This window comes from Vulpes vulpes, chromosome 9 (genome assembly GCF_048418805.1).
Source record: "Vulpes vulpes isolate BD-2025 chromosome 9, VulVul3, whole genome shotgun sequence".
Lineage (NCBI taxonomy): Eukaryota > Metazoa > Chordata > Mammalia > Carnivora > Canidae > Vulpes > Vulpes vulpes.
The window spans coordinates 44,843,045-44,860,024 of NC_132788.1; the positions used below are offsets into that span (position 1 = coordinate 44,843,045).

The window sequence follows — 16,980 nt, forward strand, 5'->3', positions numbered from 1 at the left end:
ATTCTAAAAATCAGTTATTTTTAGCAGATAGTGTTCTGGTTTTAATGCCACTTGGACTATATTCTAACTTCTCTTTTAAATGTTTATGTAACAACTTAGTTCTATTAGGTTAAATGGTGTGATTTTTTTTTTTCTGTTAGTATCTCTGGGAGTAATCTTAAATAATTGAATCTGTTGATCAAACACAATTAAATTATATGCCATAACTAACTCTTGCTTTTAAGTGGATGATGAAAAAAAGAAAAAGAAAAAAGTGGATGATGTTAAATAACTAGCTATTTTTAAAAAACTATAGAGCGATAGAATTGAGTTATCACAGGTCTTATCCAGTCTCTTATTACAGAGAAGACACTGAAGCCAATCAGTTCACTCTTCAATTTGGTACCTTCAGTGACCCTGATGGATACAGATCTGCTTAAGTGTTATCCAGGTCACATTCCATACTAAGTTTATGTTATGGGAATAGTAGTAAATTTATGATACTTAAACTATTGCTGTGCTCTTGTGAAAATTCTCAAGTGCAGATGCTTTAAGAGATTCACAATTCTTTTATGGAAAATAATGGCTTTATTTATAGGAACCCATTTTGTTCATGTGTATTCCCAAGTGGGTTGGCCTGCTTAGGAGAAAAAGAAAAACAACTCAGACTTCTAATAAATGTTCTCAACGGCATCACTTTAATTTCTCTCACCTCTATTATATATAAGTATATAGCTTAATCAACTTCTGGTTACTTGAATAGTACAGGTCCTTGTTCAACAATGAAATCACTTCATAATCTAACACTTGATAAAGCCTTACATGGTCATTTTTACTTATTCTACAAATTCATTGCATTTAATAAAGCATCAAAAAGCAAAGTACCTATTATCACATATTATCTCAGTATGAGTTGAACATGCATAACTTGAATTATGGTTTAATTTTACTCTTAGCATTTGTAGAATTTTTAAATAAGTATAACTTCTAATGTTTTAAAGTAATTTTGGTAATTTTAAAAAGTCTTTTCTTCTACTTACTCTAATTCAAGGACCTCCATAATAAACTCCTTCTCAAGTTCAATGCAGAAAGAGTTTTACTTGAAGGAATTTTGTTTGTCCTTATTTACGGTAAACCTACAGTCACATTCAGTACCAGTTTATTTTATTAAAAAGTAGTATATCTTTGGTAACTGGTAGCATGTTTTTATTCCTAGCCCCTATTAGGTATTTTAAATGGTTAAAAAAAATTGATACTGAGAAATGAATCCTCTTTCAAAATAGGATGGTTGCTTTTTAAATTATAATTATTATGTATTTTTTTGCCTAATTTTAAGAGTCAATTCTTTAGTTTTAAAAAAATGGGCTATAAAGCCTCTTGAAAAACAAAATTGATGTTATTTGCTTTAAAAAATGTATGAAAATTTCTTTTTAGGAGAACCCCCAATTAAAAGAAACTTGTTAAATGAATTCGACAGGATAATAAAAAATCAAGAAACATCTTTAAAAGCTTCAAAAAGCACTCCAGACGGTAAAATGTGCTTTGTATTCATATCTTTTCCCCTCTCTGTAGGTACTAGATACAGTATTTTTTAAGTTCTTTTTCTAAGCTTTTTCGGGTATGTAGATACTTGGACAAAACTTTATAGTGTGGTTTGCTAAAGATACATCTTGCTTTGTTATGCAAGCTCTTCCTTCTTAACACCTAGTATGATGTGGAGGTTCTTTGTAATTGGGAAGCATGAAATGATTATAAAATAATGACTTTTTAAAATAAAAACTATAAAAATTTAGTAAGATCTTAGTATAATAAATTAAAGCTTAGGTTCTGGAATCCAGTCACAGTTTTGACTAACCTTCATTCACCATTCCACCAAAATCACTCTTTCCTAAGTTACATGGTGATCTCCATGTTCGTAAATCCAACAGTCATTTCTGTGTCATTTGGCTCTATCCTTCAGCCACATTAGATAGTTGGTCACTCTCCTGAGACCACCACATCCTCTTGGTTCTCCTCCTGCATAGCCACTTCTCTGTTGCCTTTGCTGGCTTTTCCTTATTCATTCCTTTCTCTAAACACAGGAGTGCCCCAGGGCTCTGTCCTTAGGGCTCTTCTCTGCCTAAACTTCCATAACTACCAAAATTATGTATGCAAGTTTAACCTGTCCTGGAACTCCAGACTTATTTATTCATTTGCTCTTGATACTTTTCTACTTACATTGCTAATGGGCATTTCCAAGTAACCACAACCAGTGCTGAACTCTTGATTCCATTCCTCTCCCAAACCCGCTCTTTCTGTTCTTTCCTTTCTTGCTGCCACTCTGCCAATTGATACATCAAAACCTTGATGTCCTCATTTACTCTTTTGTTTCTTCGTCTCCACACAAAGCCCATCAGCAGTCCTCTAGGTTCTACCTTTGAAATATAACAATCTGATCATTTCTTCTCACCTTTGCCCCTACCATCTTGATCCAAGTCATGGTCATTGCTTTAACTCATCTCTCTGTTTCTGCCTCTGCCCCTCCTCCAGGCTGCCTCAACACAGCAGCTAGAATCATCCTGGTCAGATCATGCCTCTTGATTGCTTAAAATGCTCCGTGGTTTCCTATCTCATTACCATGGAATACTTAAAAATAAATAAAACATGTAACTATTACTTGCTATATACTTGGTTCCTGGATTTGGAAAGGAAAAATTCAGATAGTGAGGGATAAATGTGTTAGACTATAGAGGCTTAGTTCAGAAACACATGGGATAAATCCCACAATTAAACCTTTAATAACTATATAGAGATTTCTCATCCTTTTTCATAGTTGCATAGTACTTGATCATGTGGCTGCATCAATGTATTCTAGTTTATTCAACCAATCCCATACTAATGAACTAGTTGAAGGTTTAAGAAGCCACCTGGGTGGCTCAGAAATCAGAAACCCATGATTTCTGCTCAGGTAATGATTTCATGATCATGAGGTTAAGTCCCACAACAGGCTCTGTGCTCAGTGCAGTCTGCTTGAGGTTCTCTCTCTCCCTTTCCTCTGCCCCTCCCCCCACTTGTGCTCGCACTCTTTCTCACTTGCTTTCTCTCTTAAACAAATGAATCTTTAAAAAAAAAAGAAGTAAAATTTGCATACTGAGAATAAAGCTAAAGTTTGGCTTGTAAACCTTCATAAGATTAAATTTTAAATTTTATATTTGCATGGCAGGTAGCACATTTGAGTTCTAATTAACATCAGCTGATTAAATTTATACTGATTTCCTTTATATGTTTACACTGAGTTATTTAGAATATAGTCATCAATTTAGGAGTCAAAATTTCAAGTCTATAATAACAAAGTTTTTATGTAAATGTTTATAATAATGTGTAATAAACAGGCATAAAGAATAAAATCCCCCATTAGATTGTCATTAATACATAATATAAACTATTTTTCTAGGCATCCTAAAAGACAGAAGCTTGTTTATGCATCATATTTCTTTAGAGCCAATTTCCTGTGGACCCTTTCGGTAAGACATACTTAGTTTTGTTGTTGTTGCTGTTTAATTCTACTAATATAGTGTAGGGAAGGTACAGTTTTTAAAAAAATAGTGGCACTAATATGCAGTATAGAAGTTAACACTTCTGTTTTAGAAAGCCTGCAAGATTAAATGTACTTTGGTAGTACTTTATTTATAGTGCTGTTCATATTATTACCTCATTTTTCAGTTTCATAATATCTGTGGATAGTAGACAAAGATTTTATTCTAATTTTATGGATAAGAGAGCTTAAGAAAGAATAAGGAAATTACTGAAAACCAATTTCAAATATATCAAAAATATGGCATATATTAAAAATATTCTTTTATTTCTCCCCCCTCTCAAAACCCTATTCAAATTACTAAGACAATTTAACTTCTAAATCCACAAAGATAATGATCAGAGAAAAAAATAACAATTGTGAAAGCCAAAAAGCATGAAAGACTTAGAAAGTCCATAGAAAACTAAAACCTCATAGAAGAGACATTGTACCCAATTTGCCCTAAAGAATCCAAGACAGGCAAATTGGCAGCAGCATGTTCTTCTGAAGGTGAGGTAGAAAATAGAAATATTAGTTGAAAATCTATTTAGGAAACATTTATATCCCTTCCCCCACTGCACACAGCCAGCTTATCCTTTTTGTGCCAGAAGACCAGAAGGTTATTGTCTAGAAAAGGTGAAATGGAGGGATTCTGAATTGGGAAGGTGGAGACACAGGCAGAGTTGAGGGGAGATACTGAAAACAGAGATTAAGTAAAAAAATCTGTCTATCAAGTAATGAGACTCACCAGCCTCCTTCCCACATTTGGCTCCCAAATATTGGCAGCCAGACCTCTAGGCAGAAGACTGGAAGATTTTTTTTTCCTGGGGAACATGACTAGCTCAATAGAAAAGACTGCAAATACTGACAGTCACAGGTACTTGAATGAAACCTCATAGCCGGAGCACCAGGCAATGATGCCAACAATTGACAAGCCTCACCAGCGCACACTTCACTCTTAAATAGGAACAGAGAATCAAGGATCACTAGTTATTGGAAGAAAGCCTCTGTGAAAGATAATACCCATAGTACAAAAACAAACAAAGGAAGTTAGAGGAAATAGACCATGCAAGGAAGTGAATGAAATTTCAAAAAAACTTACTAGTATTCTCAGGATAGAGAACATATTGCATCCTTAAAATAAGAACAAGTTACTATAAAAAGAGTTCTTATAAATTAAAAAACTGTGATGACACAGATTAACTCCATAGAAGTAATAGAAGATAAAACTTATGAAACCTACAAAAATACAGAACAAAAAGAAAAGATGAAAGAAGAAAGGATAATTAGAAAAGTCAGTCCTATGGGCCTAACATCTGAAAATTTGGAGTGTGAGAAAGAAGGAACAAAAGAGAAATGAGAAATTTTCAAAGAAATAATTTAAGATACTTTATCAGTACTGGAAGACAAGTTTTTTTTTGATTAAAAGGGTTTTCTGAGTGAGCATATGAATAAAAATGACTCATCTTAAGACGCATCCTTGGGAAATTTTAGAATGCTAAGGGCAAAGGGAAATCTTAAATTTTCCAGGGAGCAAAAAAATTAAATTTTTTGTTTCAAACAAAGTCAAGAGTCATAATGGTATAAATTCTCTCACCATTTACAATGGAAGCTAGATTATGGATTCTATAATGTATACTACAGAGCAGCGCCTTTAAAATTCTGAGAGAAAATGATCTCTAGCGCAGAATCCTATCCTATGTATTTTCCAGCAAGCTACTAATGTAGATGTTTTGAACTTTAGAAACCCAGTGATTTTGTTTGTTAACATTTTAAGAAACAGGTTGTAATCTTATATATAAGGTAAATGCTTATTTATCTGCATATTGCCTTAATTTATACATATGAGAAAATAAGTTTGTGCATTTAATAAGCATGCATAAATTCCTAAGTATCTAATTTATATTGTGCAGGTAGATATAAAGATAAATAAGTCTACCTTAGATTGTTAGTCTTGGAACCAGGCATAAAAAGAATTACTGTAATAAAAGTATTAAACTAGGTATAACAAAGTGATGCGACAGCATAGAAAAATGGCAGCTAATTATGCAGCAGAAACTTAACAACAGCTCTTCATACTGAATGTAAGGAATGCTTGGGCAAGGGCACTCCATACTCTGGGAAGAGTAAGAAGCTATGTAGCTTTTCTCACAGGAGTCAGCAGGCCAGGGTGCCATGGGGACTGGGAGGAAACAAAAAAGAAATAGGGATGTTAGACCTTTTAGTAGGAAGCTTCCTGTGTCATTTCTGATAAGTTGAAACTTGGATGGTGACTGTGGAAGTTTCTAAGAGGAGCAGCATAACAAGATTTGTGTTTTAGAAATAGACCAAAGTCAAACTGTTGCAAGGAGATTAGTAAGGAAGTAAAGGTTTCAATTTAACACAGGTGCTATGGCAGAGTATAATATGAGTGAAAGATTATTCGAGAAGATTTGGCTAGATAGTGATTAATTGGGAGTGGTAGAGTATCTCCATTTACATTCAGTAGACATCTTGGTCATAACCTACAAAGTAAACTCTTTTCACAGGATTCTTAATATTTCAGAACAAGGTAATACAAGATCAATGAAAGTAAGTTTTGGGGCAGAAGGTTTATTCATTCTTATGTACTAGATCTCCTTTCGATCATCTCTTCAGGGAAATCAGTCCAATAATTACTCCTGTCTCCTGCCTTGCTACTATCTTCTTCTTTACTGGATCAGTCCCATTAGTCAGGTATACTCTAGGTCTCCATCTAAACAAGAAATACCTTTCTTAATTCCTCTAATCTGACCAATCCATTTCCTTATCCACTTAAGGTACAACTCCTCAGAATGATCTCCATTCATATTCTCTACTTCATCTCTTCCCCTTCTCTCCTGAACTCACCTCACCCTTTGATCACTGCACACTACCCCTTGTCAAGATTACTAGTTACCCCCATATTGCTGAATCCTGTCAGCTCTCCATCCTCATTGTTAACATTGTTAACATTGTTAACATTGTTAGCATTCACATAGTTAATCACTCCTGCCTTTTTAACACTTTCTTTACTCTGGCTTCTGGGACCTGACTCTTCTCCTTCCCACTGGCTATTCTTTCTCTTGCTGGTTCTTCCCCTAACCACTAAATGTTCAGCTCCAGATGGCTTCTTTCCCTGACCTTCCTCCTTAGTAAATATCTCATCCACTTTTGTGACTTTATATACCATCTGCTTACTGAAGGCTCCAAAATTAATATCATTAGCCTGAATTCCTTCCCTGAACAACATATGCATTCATAAAATTATCTACCTGAGGTTTTTATTTGGGTGACTAATAGACATCTCAAACTTAACAGCTTTAAAGCTGATAACCTTCCCCTAATCTGTTTTCCTGTAAAAGTCTATCAACTCTGCTTTCAAAATACACTCATACCATAAGATAGAATGTGTCATTTCTATCCTCAAAAACTAATCCATGACTCTCATCTCAGAGTACAATTGGGGTGTGCTTCCCAGAGTGTACAGGTTCTCCATGACCTGGTCTTTTTGCTATCTTGCCAGTCTTACCTGCTGACTTTCCCTGCTCACTCTGTTCTACTATACTTCTGCCTAGCCTACTACTACCTAGCCCACCACATGATGTTCACTCTACCTGCAGCACTCTTATCCCAAATACTTGCATGGCTTTATCTCCTTCCTTTAGGGCTCTGTGCAAATGTCACCTTATCAATAATGTCTTCCTCACCAACTTGTATAAAATATTATTTATTTAATTCTGTTGGATACTCCCTGTCCCCCTTACCATGCTTTTAACTTACTCTATAGCATTTCATACCAATTGACATATTTGTTTCCTTCCACTAGAATATAATCTCTGTGTTTTCATTTTGTTCCCATTATATCCTCCAGCCAAAACAGTGTCTAGCACGCATAGTAGGAACTCATTAACTATTTGATGCCTAGGGGCTCCTGGGTGGCTCAGTTGGTTAAGCATCTAACTCTTGATCTCAGCTCAGGTCTTAAACTCACGGTCATGAGTTCAAGCCCCATGTTGGGCTCCACAGTCAGTGGCTCTACATGCAGTGGAGTATGGAGCCCACTTTAAAAAAATATAAAAAATAAAAATATTTGATGGCCAGATGACTGAATAAATCCGTTCTAGAGCAATTTCAAATTCCAGGGGTTCAGGTTTGGGTAAAAGAAAGTATGGGGTTTTCAACAAAATATCAGATATAAGGAAGAACATGTATGTTAGGAAAGGTGATAAATTTTAGACATGTTGACTTTGAGATGAATGTGAATCGTCAAGGTAGAGGTATATGGTACAATATGAACTTCTAAGTGTAAAAATAACCTAGGGGAAAGTCAGGCATGAAGATACAGATTAATATTTTTATTGTTAGATAGATGATAATTTAAGCAATGGAAGTGACTCATGTCACCCAGGAAAAACATCTAAGGAAGAAGTCCAAGTTTAGAGATGGGAATTTTTTTTAAGAGTCAGAACGAGGAAAAACCAGCAAAAAAGAAACAGAGGGACAGTAATGGTGTAGGTATTAATGGTGAGAATTTTAAAGAAAGAAGTCAACTGCCAGAGGTCAGGTGGAATGAGTTTACACATGAAGCTGTGTGTGTAGGCATTTGGGAGGTCATTAGCAACTTTGTTGAGAACAATTTCTGTAAAACCGTGGTAGAAATGAGAGTTCAATAAGCAGAAACTGAGGAAGTGAAAATAGCTAGTTTAGATTACCTGTTTGGGAAGATTGGCCGTGAAGGATAGATCACAGTGAGTATTGGCTTGAAGAAGAGATAAGGCTAAGAAAAAAGTGTTTCACGGATGGGCATGGCTTTCTGGCTTAATGAAAGGAGCACTAAAAAAGGTATAAATAAGTGGTAGAAAGAGAAAGGAGGGACGTGGAATAATAATTCAGAGAGTGGGACTCCTGAGGAGCCAGTTATTATGTGGGGTCAAGAATACAGGTGAGGGTGTTAGCCTGAGAAGACGACAGATATTTCTCTGGTTAGGGAGTACTGTGATAGATAGAACTAGAAGAGACAAACAGAGGATCCAGGTTTGACAGACTTTTCTGTTACATGAAGTAAGTGGTAAAGGCTGGAAGTCAGTGTGTGAGAAATAGTTACAGACTTGAAAAGTGTGGTATTGTTTTGGATGGCAAACATAGTGAAATGCAAAACAGTTGCCAGAGTAGGATTGCCATATGGCAGCTGAGATTTACTATATATATATATATATATATATATATATATTCCAAAACATTTACATATGTGTACACTTATTGGTAAATAACCAAACTTAAATCTTGTCTCTTCATTGTAGCACAACTGAGGAACGGCAAGAAATACAGAATCCAAATTTCATTGCACCTGGTCAAGAATTTTTGCCTAAATCTCATTTTTATGAACACCTGGCTTCAGAAAAATCTTCAAGTAATTTATCAGTTTCACGGCAACCATTTTGTATGGTTCCTGCCACAGGAAATGAAAAAAGGAGACACTTGATTGCTCCAGGCAAACCAGTGAAAGTCTTTGTCCCACCTTTTAAAACTAAATCACATTTTCACAGAGATGAGCAGTGCATTAGCAAGAATACTAAATTGGAAGAAAGCAAACAAAACTCCAAAGACATAGATGAACTTGGCTCTGGTGATAGTGAAAAAAATATTAATGACAGTGGAATCCATCAGCTTAAGAAAAATAACTCCAATCAAGCAGCAACTATAATATTCACAAAGTATGAAAAAGAACCTTTAGGTATTGTGTAAAAATTTGTGTTGACACATTTTTGCCCTCCAGTTAGATGTTTCTTGTATTTAAATAATGCTTTGAGGATTTGACCCCTTTTATGATGATTAATAATTTCAGAACCTTTTTTAATGGACTTTCCTAAGTCCAAAGATTAGATTTAAAGTATTCTAATGTTTTTCGAAGGTAACTACTTGTGGACTTTCTTATTTAAAAAAAAAAAAGGAATTAGACAAACAATCTAAGACTGTTATTACTGGAATATATATTTAAAAAGCTACTAATTTTTTTCAAATTTGAAATAAAAATAATATATCTAATGTATATAAGTTGAAACTATGCTTTTTCCTGAAGATTTAGAGCAAATTATCCCCGAAAATTAGAACAAATTAATATATATGGCTTTATAAAACAAAAGTTGTGCTTTTTAAATGTTACATGGAGGTTTAATTTTTGCTAATTTATTCTTTAATAGATTTAATTACAAATCTTCAGAATGCCAGAGATATACAGGATATGCGGATTAAAAAGAAACAAAGGCAGCATGTTTTTCCGCAGCCAGGTAGTCTGTATCTTGCAAAAACCTCCACTTTGCCTAGAATCTCTCTGAGAGAAGCAGTAGAAGGCCGTGTCCCCTCTGCATGTTCTCATAAACAGGTACGCTTTTGTCCACAATGCTACTAACTTTTATAGTCGAGTATAATTTCATTTTATTAACTAGTATCTCCAAAATGTTTTGTTCAAAGAAAGAATAGACTGGGATCCCTGGGTGACTCAGCGGTTTGGTGCCTGCCTTTGGCCCAGGGCATAATCCTGGAATCCTGAGATTGAGTCCCATATCGGGCTCCTTGCATGGAGCCTGATTCTCTCTCTGCCTGTGTCTCTGCCTCTCTCTGTCTCTGTCTGTGTCTCTCTCTGTCTCTCATGAATAAATGAATAAAATCTTAAAAAAGAAAGAATAGACAAATACGGGAATGGATGAATGAAATCATTTTGTTTCCTAATCAACCCATAGTGATAGCCTTCCTCTCTGCTATCTTATCCTACCAAAGTGATATGTGCTCCAAAATTGCTATTCCTCTTCCCCCTTCAAAACATACTCATTTTATTACTATAGTGCTCTCAGGTGCTAAAAGAAAATAGTCTACTTGAATTTAAAGTGTGAATAACTTATAGTCCTGAATCCATTAAGACCTAATGACATTTTTTAAAAAGGATTCTTATTAAGACTGCTATCTAGTTAGAACTTTAGGCAATGGAGAGGTGAACATAATATTGATAAAATTAACAGATAACATTTATTGAGTAGTTTTTATGCACTTGTCACTCTTCTAAGCCCTGTGCCTGCACTGGTTGGATCTCACTTAATCTTCACAAGCATCTAAAGGAAAGGCATCATCATTTTGTCCACTGTTTGCAGATGAGAGAACAGAAGCACAGTGAGGGTTAAGTAACTGCCCCAATGGCACTTAACTAGTAAGTTTTCCTCTACTGGCCACAGTTCCAGAGCAAGAAATATGAGTCCAGAATCACATCTGAACAAAGGAAAAGATACTTTGGGGTGAGGCATACTGGGGTAGAAGTAGGCCAGGCTTGTGTACAAATCTGACTTCCTGAAGTCAGATCCCCTAAAATACTGATGCTTTTTACTGTTTTTCCCCTTCTGAATTTTTTAGCTTAAGAGATTTTATAAAATATTACTTTTTTTGTCCCCAGAATGACTTCCTATGGCAGCTGTAGCAGGAGGCATATGTACAAGGGGACTAATAAGGGTGCAGCAAACCCTTGAATGTAGTAGGAGTCATTTATATTACATTAAAATGTTTAGCTTCTAGTAAGTTAAATATTTTGATGGTGAATATTTTAATATTTAAATGTAAAATTTTGGTAAATTCAATTTTGATTTATTATACTTATTTTATTCTGTGAAACATGTGCTTTTTGTTTTTCATTTATTATTAAATTTTTCTATCATTTACTTTGTGCAGCTCTATATGTATGGTGTTTCCAAACATTGTGTAAAAATAAACAGCAAAAATGCAGAGTCTTTTCAGTTTCATGCTCAGGATTATTTTGGTAAGGAAGGCCTATGGTCTGGAGAAGGAATACAATTGGCTGATGGTGGATGGCTCATACCCTCCAATGATGGAAAGATTGGAAAAGAAGAATTTTATAGGTACTCTCTGCCAAAAGTGATTGTGTTAACTTTTCTGTATTCTACAATCTCTGTCTTTTTTTTAACTTACCTCTCTAAAACTTATTAAGTTGGCTCAAAATCAAATTCTCATACAGTGAATTATTTTAAGCACATTGAAGTTCACCTGACATTCTATTGTAATCGTTTGAAAAGTGAATTATGGTTTTTCCATAATGTTCTTAAATTGAGACACTTTTCATATGTGTTTATAAAATAAAGTTTGATAAGAAAAGTTTAAGTGGACCTACTGTAGATACACACAAACACACACGTTATATTCTTTCATTGTATAGTTCAGTAAATATGAAATACAAATACTAGAAGCTAAGCAGAAATATTCAAGTGTCAAATAATAATAATACCAAATAACTAATAAATTTTAATAAATTTTACTGTCCTAAAATATCAACAACTTAGAAACTGAGTAACCTCTTATAGTTATAATGCTTTTACAAAGATGATTTTTTTTTTTTAATTTTTTTTTTAAATTTATTTATGATAGTCACACACAGAGAGAGAGAGAGAGGCAGAGACACAGGCAGAGGGAGAAGCAGGCTCCATGCACCGGGAGCCCGACGTGGGATTCGATCCCGGGTCTCCAGGATCGCACCCTGGGCCAAAGGCAGGCGCCAAACCGCTGCGCCACCCAGGGATCCCTACAAAGATGATTTAAAATTTTTGCTAACAGAGATGAAATTACCATGCCAAGTGCTAGACATAAGAAACCTATTTTTAATGCTCTTATTTTTTTTAATTTCTATATATCTTTCCAAAATTTATAGTTTGGAGAAAGTGGGAAGACACTTTTCTTGAGACTCTTTTTAAAGATTTTATTTATTTATTAATGAAAGACACAGAGAGAGAAAGGCAGAGACATAAGCAGAGGGGGAAGCAGGCTCCAGGCAAAGAGCCTGATGTGGGACTCAATCCTGAGATTGCAGGATCACGCCCTGAGCCAGGGGCAGGTGCTCAACCACTGAGCCACCCACGCGTCCCGAGACTTTTGTTATGTTTTTGGAATATTTTAAGACAGGAATGTTATTTACACCTTGTACTTGCCTCCCATAAATATCTGCTATCAATTCTAGTTGGAAAAGTACACTAAACAGTTGTATTAAGTATATATTATACTTGCATAGTATAGAAGTTAAGGGTAATTATCCTGTTATCAGGTGAGCATGGTTCATAATATTGACTTTTGAAGCTTAAGTTGTTTTTTGAATATTCACCATTTTGAGGACCTACTATGTGCCAGATAACTCTTCTAGGTACTCGGAATAACAAGAAAACAAAATCTCTGCCCTGATAAGTCAAACTAATGGTTTTAGAGGGGTCTGAGGTGGAGAAGGAAAGTTTTTAAAAGAAATAAGTAAATTGTATAATATATTAGAAGATGATGAATACTATAAAGATAAATATGGAAAGGGCATAGGGAGAATTGGGTGAGGAAAGGTGCAATTTTAAAATAGGCTAAGTAGTCAGGAGTCTTCCCTGAAGCCCTGACATTTGGTCAGTGTCCTGAAGGAGGGCAAGGGAATGAGTATAGAACTATGCAAGGAAAGCATCATTGACTGTAAGCAGGAAGCATGCTTATTTGGGAAACAGGAAGAAAGTGAGTGTAGCTGGAGCAGAATGAGCAGAAGAGTAGTAGTAGAGAAAGTAGAGAGATGAGACCTTACAGACCTTTATAAGAAGCTTGGCTTTAACTCTGATTAACCATTTTTGCCCTGAGTAAGAATGTTTAAAGTAGAGGAATGACATGATCTGCCTTGTTTTTGAAAGAATAACTCTGGCTGCTGCTGAGATTAAACTGTTTGGAGGAACAATGATGGAAGCAGAGAGACCAGTTAGGAAACTGCTGAGGTTAAGTTTGTGAGATGTGGCTGCTTGGGCAAAGGAGGTAGTAGTGGAGTTGATGAAAAGCAGTTGGATTCTGGGTATAATTTGAAGGTGGCACCATCAGGATTTGCTCAAGGATTGGATGAGGAATATAAGAGAAAAGTAGAGTAAGAATATCTCCAAAGATTGTGGTATTAGTAGCTAGAAGGGTACATTTACCATGTATGGAGAATTGAGAAGATCAAAGATAGAAGAGAAAGGGAGTGTCCAGTTGGGTCTTTTTTTTTTTTTTAAGTACACAGGGCTTGAACTCACAACCCTGAGATCAAGACCTGAGCCAAGATCAAGAGTTGGACACTTAACTGACTGAGCCACCCAGGTACCCCCACATGGGATATTTGAAGCTTGAGATATTAGTAGACATCCAAGGGGAGATGTTGAATAGGCCATTGGATATGCAAGTCTGGAATTTTTTTTTTTTTTTCATTTTTTTCAAAGTCTGGAATTTATATGTGAAGTATGTGCCAAAGAAATCAATTTCATAGTTTTCAGCATGTAGATGGAAATTAAAGTTATGAAAGAGAGACTAAGAAAGAGCAACCTGGAAGTTAGAAATAAATGTCCAAGAATGTGGTATGTTGCAAGCCAAGTGAGGACAGAGCTCGGAATAAAGAATGACCAGGTGTCAGTTGCTGCTGGTAAGTAAGAGGAAGACTGAGAATTAACCATGGATTTAGTGATGTAGAGGTCAATATTAGTCTTAATGAAAATAAGTCAGTAAATTGGTGGGGTGAGAAAGGCAGTATCTGAAGAAGGAAGTAGGAATAAAGGGTGTTAGTTTTGTTGTGTTTGTTTAAGGAAAAAAAACCCTATTTTTTATACTGATGGAAATTGTTCAGTAGAAAAGAAAGAAATTGATAATGGGGAGAGAGAGGAGGCATTTCCTAGATTGAAGTTTCTGACTAGACAAGAAAGAGTGGGAACTAGTATACAAATGGCAATAGGGGGCAAAGATGAAAGGTTCAGAGTCTGGTGGTGGGTTGATGGATATGAGGGTTGAAGCTTCTGGAAATTTTCTTGATTATTTGTTTCCCTAGTACTCAAAGTGGGAATGGGAAAGGAAGAAGAGATAGGAATTTGAGCAGAGAGAGGAAGATCTTTAAAAATCACTAGGACTAGAGAAGGATGTTCTTAGGTGATTTTTAAAAACAATCTCTTTTAAGAAAAATAATCTAGGGCAGCCTTGGTGGCACAGCAGTTTAGCGCCGCCTGCAGCCTGGGGCGTGATCCTGGAGACCCAGGATCGAGTCCCGCGTTGGGCTCCCTGCATGGAGCCTGCTTCTCCCTCTGCCTGTGTCTCTGATCTCACTCTCTGTCTCTAATAAATAAATAAAATCTTTAAAAAAAAAAAAAAAAAAGAAGAAGAAGAAGAAAAGAAAGAAAGAAAGAAGGAAAGGAGAGGAGAGGAGAGGAGAGGAGAGGAGAAGAGAGGAAGAAAAATAATCTAGGGGTGCCTGGATCGCTCAGTCAGTTAAGCATCTGCCTTTGGCTCAGGTCATGATCCCAGGATCCTGAGATTGAGCCACACATTGGGCCCCCTGCTCAGTGAGGAATCTGCTTTTCCTTCTCCCTCTGCCCCTCCCCCAACTTGTGCTTGTACCCTCTCTTTCTCTCTCTCTCTCAAATAAATAAATAAAAGTCTTTTTTTTTTTTTTTTTTTTTTTTTTAATGTTTAAAAAGAAAAATAGGGCAGCTGGGGTGGATCAGCGGTTTAGCGCCGCCTTTAGCCCAGGGCCTGATCCTGGAGACCTGGGATCGAGTTCCACATCAGGCTCCCTGCATGGAGCCTGCTTCTCCCTCTGCCTGTGTCTCTGCCTCTTTCTCTCCCTATGTCTCTTATGAATAAATAAATAAAATCTTTAAAAAAGAAAAAGAAAAATAATATATGATTATTTCAAATTAAAGATCTCCTTTTCCAGGTGAAGTCAGTGTTTTGACTTATATGTTAATTTTGTTAGTATATTTTGATGCGTATCAAATCGTTTTCTAAATTATATTACTTATATGCTAACTCATAAAAACTTACTGAATGGTCTTGTACAGTGTAGTGTTTGTGCAAAGAATAGTCATGGTTATTGAATTCAGTATCATCTTATGTGTTTTTTTTTATATCGTTCTACCTTTATTTGTTCAGGGCTCTGTGTGACACCCCAGGTGTGGATCCAAATCGTATTTCTAGAGTTTGGGTATTTAATCACTATAGATGGATTATATGGAAATTGGCAGCCATGGAATTTGCCTTTCCTAAGGAATTTGCTAATAGGTGTCTAAGTCCAGAAAGAGTGCTTCTTCAACTAAAATACAGGCAAGTTTTATGTATTACATTATATGATCACATACTGTAATAAGGTTTAGACTTTTGCACTGTCTGTGGCTTCTACATCATAGAAGGTAGGTACACAAGCCAGTTGTCAGTGACAGTCGCCATCCCTCACTGCCCTCGCATCCCTCACTGGTACACAGTAGTTCTTTTGTCATCCTCCAGCCTCTTTAAGAGAATTCACACATTCCTACACCTCTTACCTCACCCTCCCTTAACCTCTCAGCATGTGAGAAGAATATGGTTTACTAATTTGATCCATTCTTCAGGGATTGCTAATAAACCATTTTTGTATCTGGGGAGTTCTAATATTTAATTCATATTTTAACAGTATAAAACTTACTATATTGCTAGCTACCAAATTTTAAATTCTCTAGTCTCAGTTGTTCTTCACTTAGAAGTATTTAATTTTTATTCTCCATTATTTGGTGACCTTTTTACAATGAAATTCTAGACTCACAATGCCTAAAATTTGCGTTTTTCTTTTTCTTTTTAGATATGATGTGGAAATTGATAGAAGCAGAAGATCAGCTATAAAGAAGATAATGGAAAGGGATGACACAGCTGCAAAAACACTTGTTCTCTGTATTTCTGAAATCATTTCGTCAAGTGCAGATATATCTGAAACTTCTAGTAGTAAAACTAGTAGTGTGGGTACCAAAAAAGTGGGCATTGTTGAGCTCACAGATGGGTGGTATGCTATTAAGGCCCAGTTAGACCCTCCCCTCTTAGCTCTCGTAAAGAACGGGAGATTGACTGTGGGTCAGAAGATCACTATTCATGGAGCAGAACTGGTAGGCTCTCCTGATGCCTGCACACCACTTGAAGCCCCAGAATCTCTTATGTTAAAGGTAAATTAAATTAATGCACACTTGGTAAAAATCAATCACTGATAAAGTTAAATTCTAGGGAGGTTTTATATTTAAAATTTTAAACTTACGCCTATCAAAGATGCTCCATTGCTTAAAAACATACTGTTAGTCTATGTGGCAAATTTTTTAGACTGTTAAATTTTTTTGTGCCATTGCTGGGAAACCCAGAGATATTTATTGAGCTAAAATAATCCAGGAGCAAATTTGCACTGGCTTTGATTTGGGTACCTATAGCTTTTGGTGCCATCTTGTTCCATAGTATTGCTCTGCTTCCACTCTGATTACTCAATTAGATCTCTATTCCAGTGTAATTGGAAAATTAGGTTTAAGTGATTTTTAAATAGATAATAATAAAATGTACCTTTCTATGTGGATTTAAACCTATATACAGTAGGACTTTGTCATATTGAATAATCTATAATATTTCTATGAGAA

General features: G+C 35.7%; 1 protein-coding gene across 2 annotated transcripts in view; it reads left to right on the forward strand.

Annotated features, from left to right (window-relative positions):
• The window catches only part of BRCA2 (BRCA2 DNA repair associated), a 58,323-nt gene that overhangs the window by 22,269 nt on the left and 19,074 nt on the right, over positions 1–16,980 (forward strand). For both annotated transcript variants that reach the window (XM_025996767.2, XM_072719957.1), the window contains 7 exons: positions 1,414–1,509; positions 3,413–3,482; positions 8,833–9,266; positions 9,733–9,914; positions 11,246–11,433; positions 15,488–15,658; positions 16,170–16,524. In XM_025996767.2, coding sequence (XP_025852552.2) covers positions 1,414–1,509; positions 3,413–3,482; positions 8,833–9,266; positions 9,733–9,914; positions 11,246–11,433; positions 15,488–15,658; positions 16,170–16,524 — 1,496 coding nt within the window. The remainder of the gene's footprint in view (positions 1–1,413; positions 1,510–3,412; positions 3,483–8,832; positions 9,267–9,732; positions 9,915–11,245; positions 11,434–15,487; positions 15,659–16,169; positions 16,525–16,980) is intronic.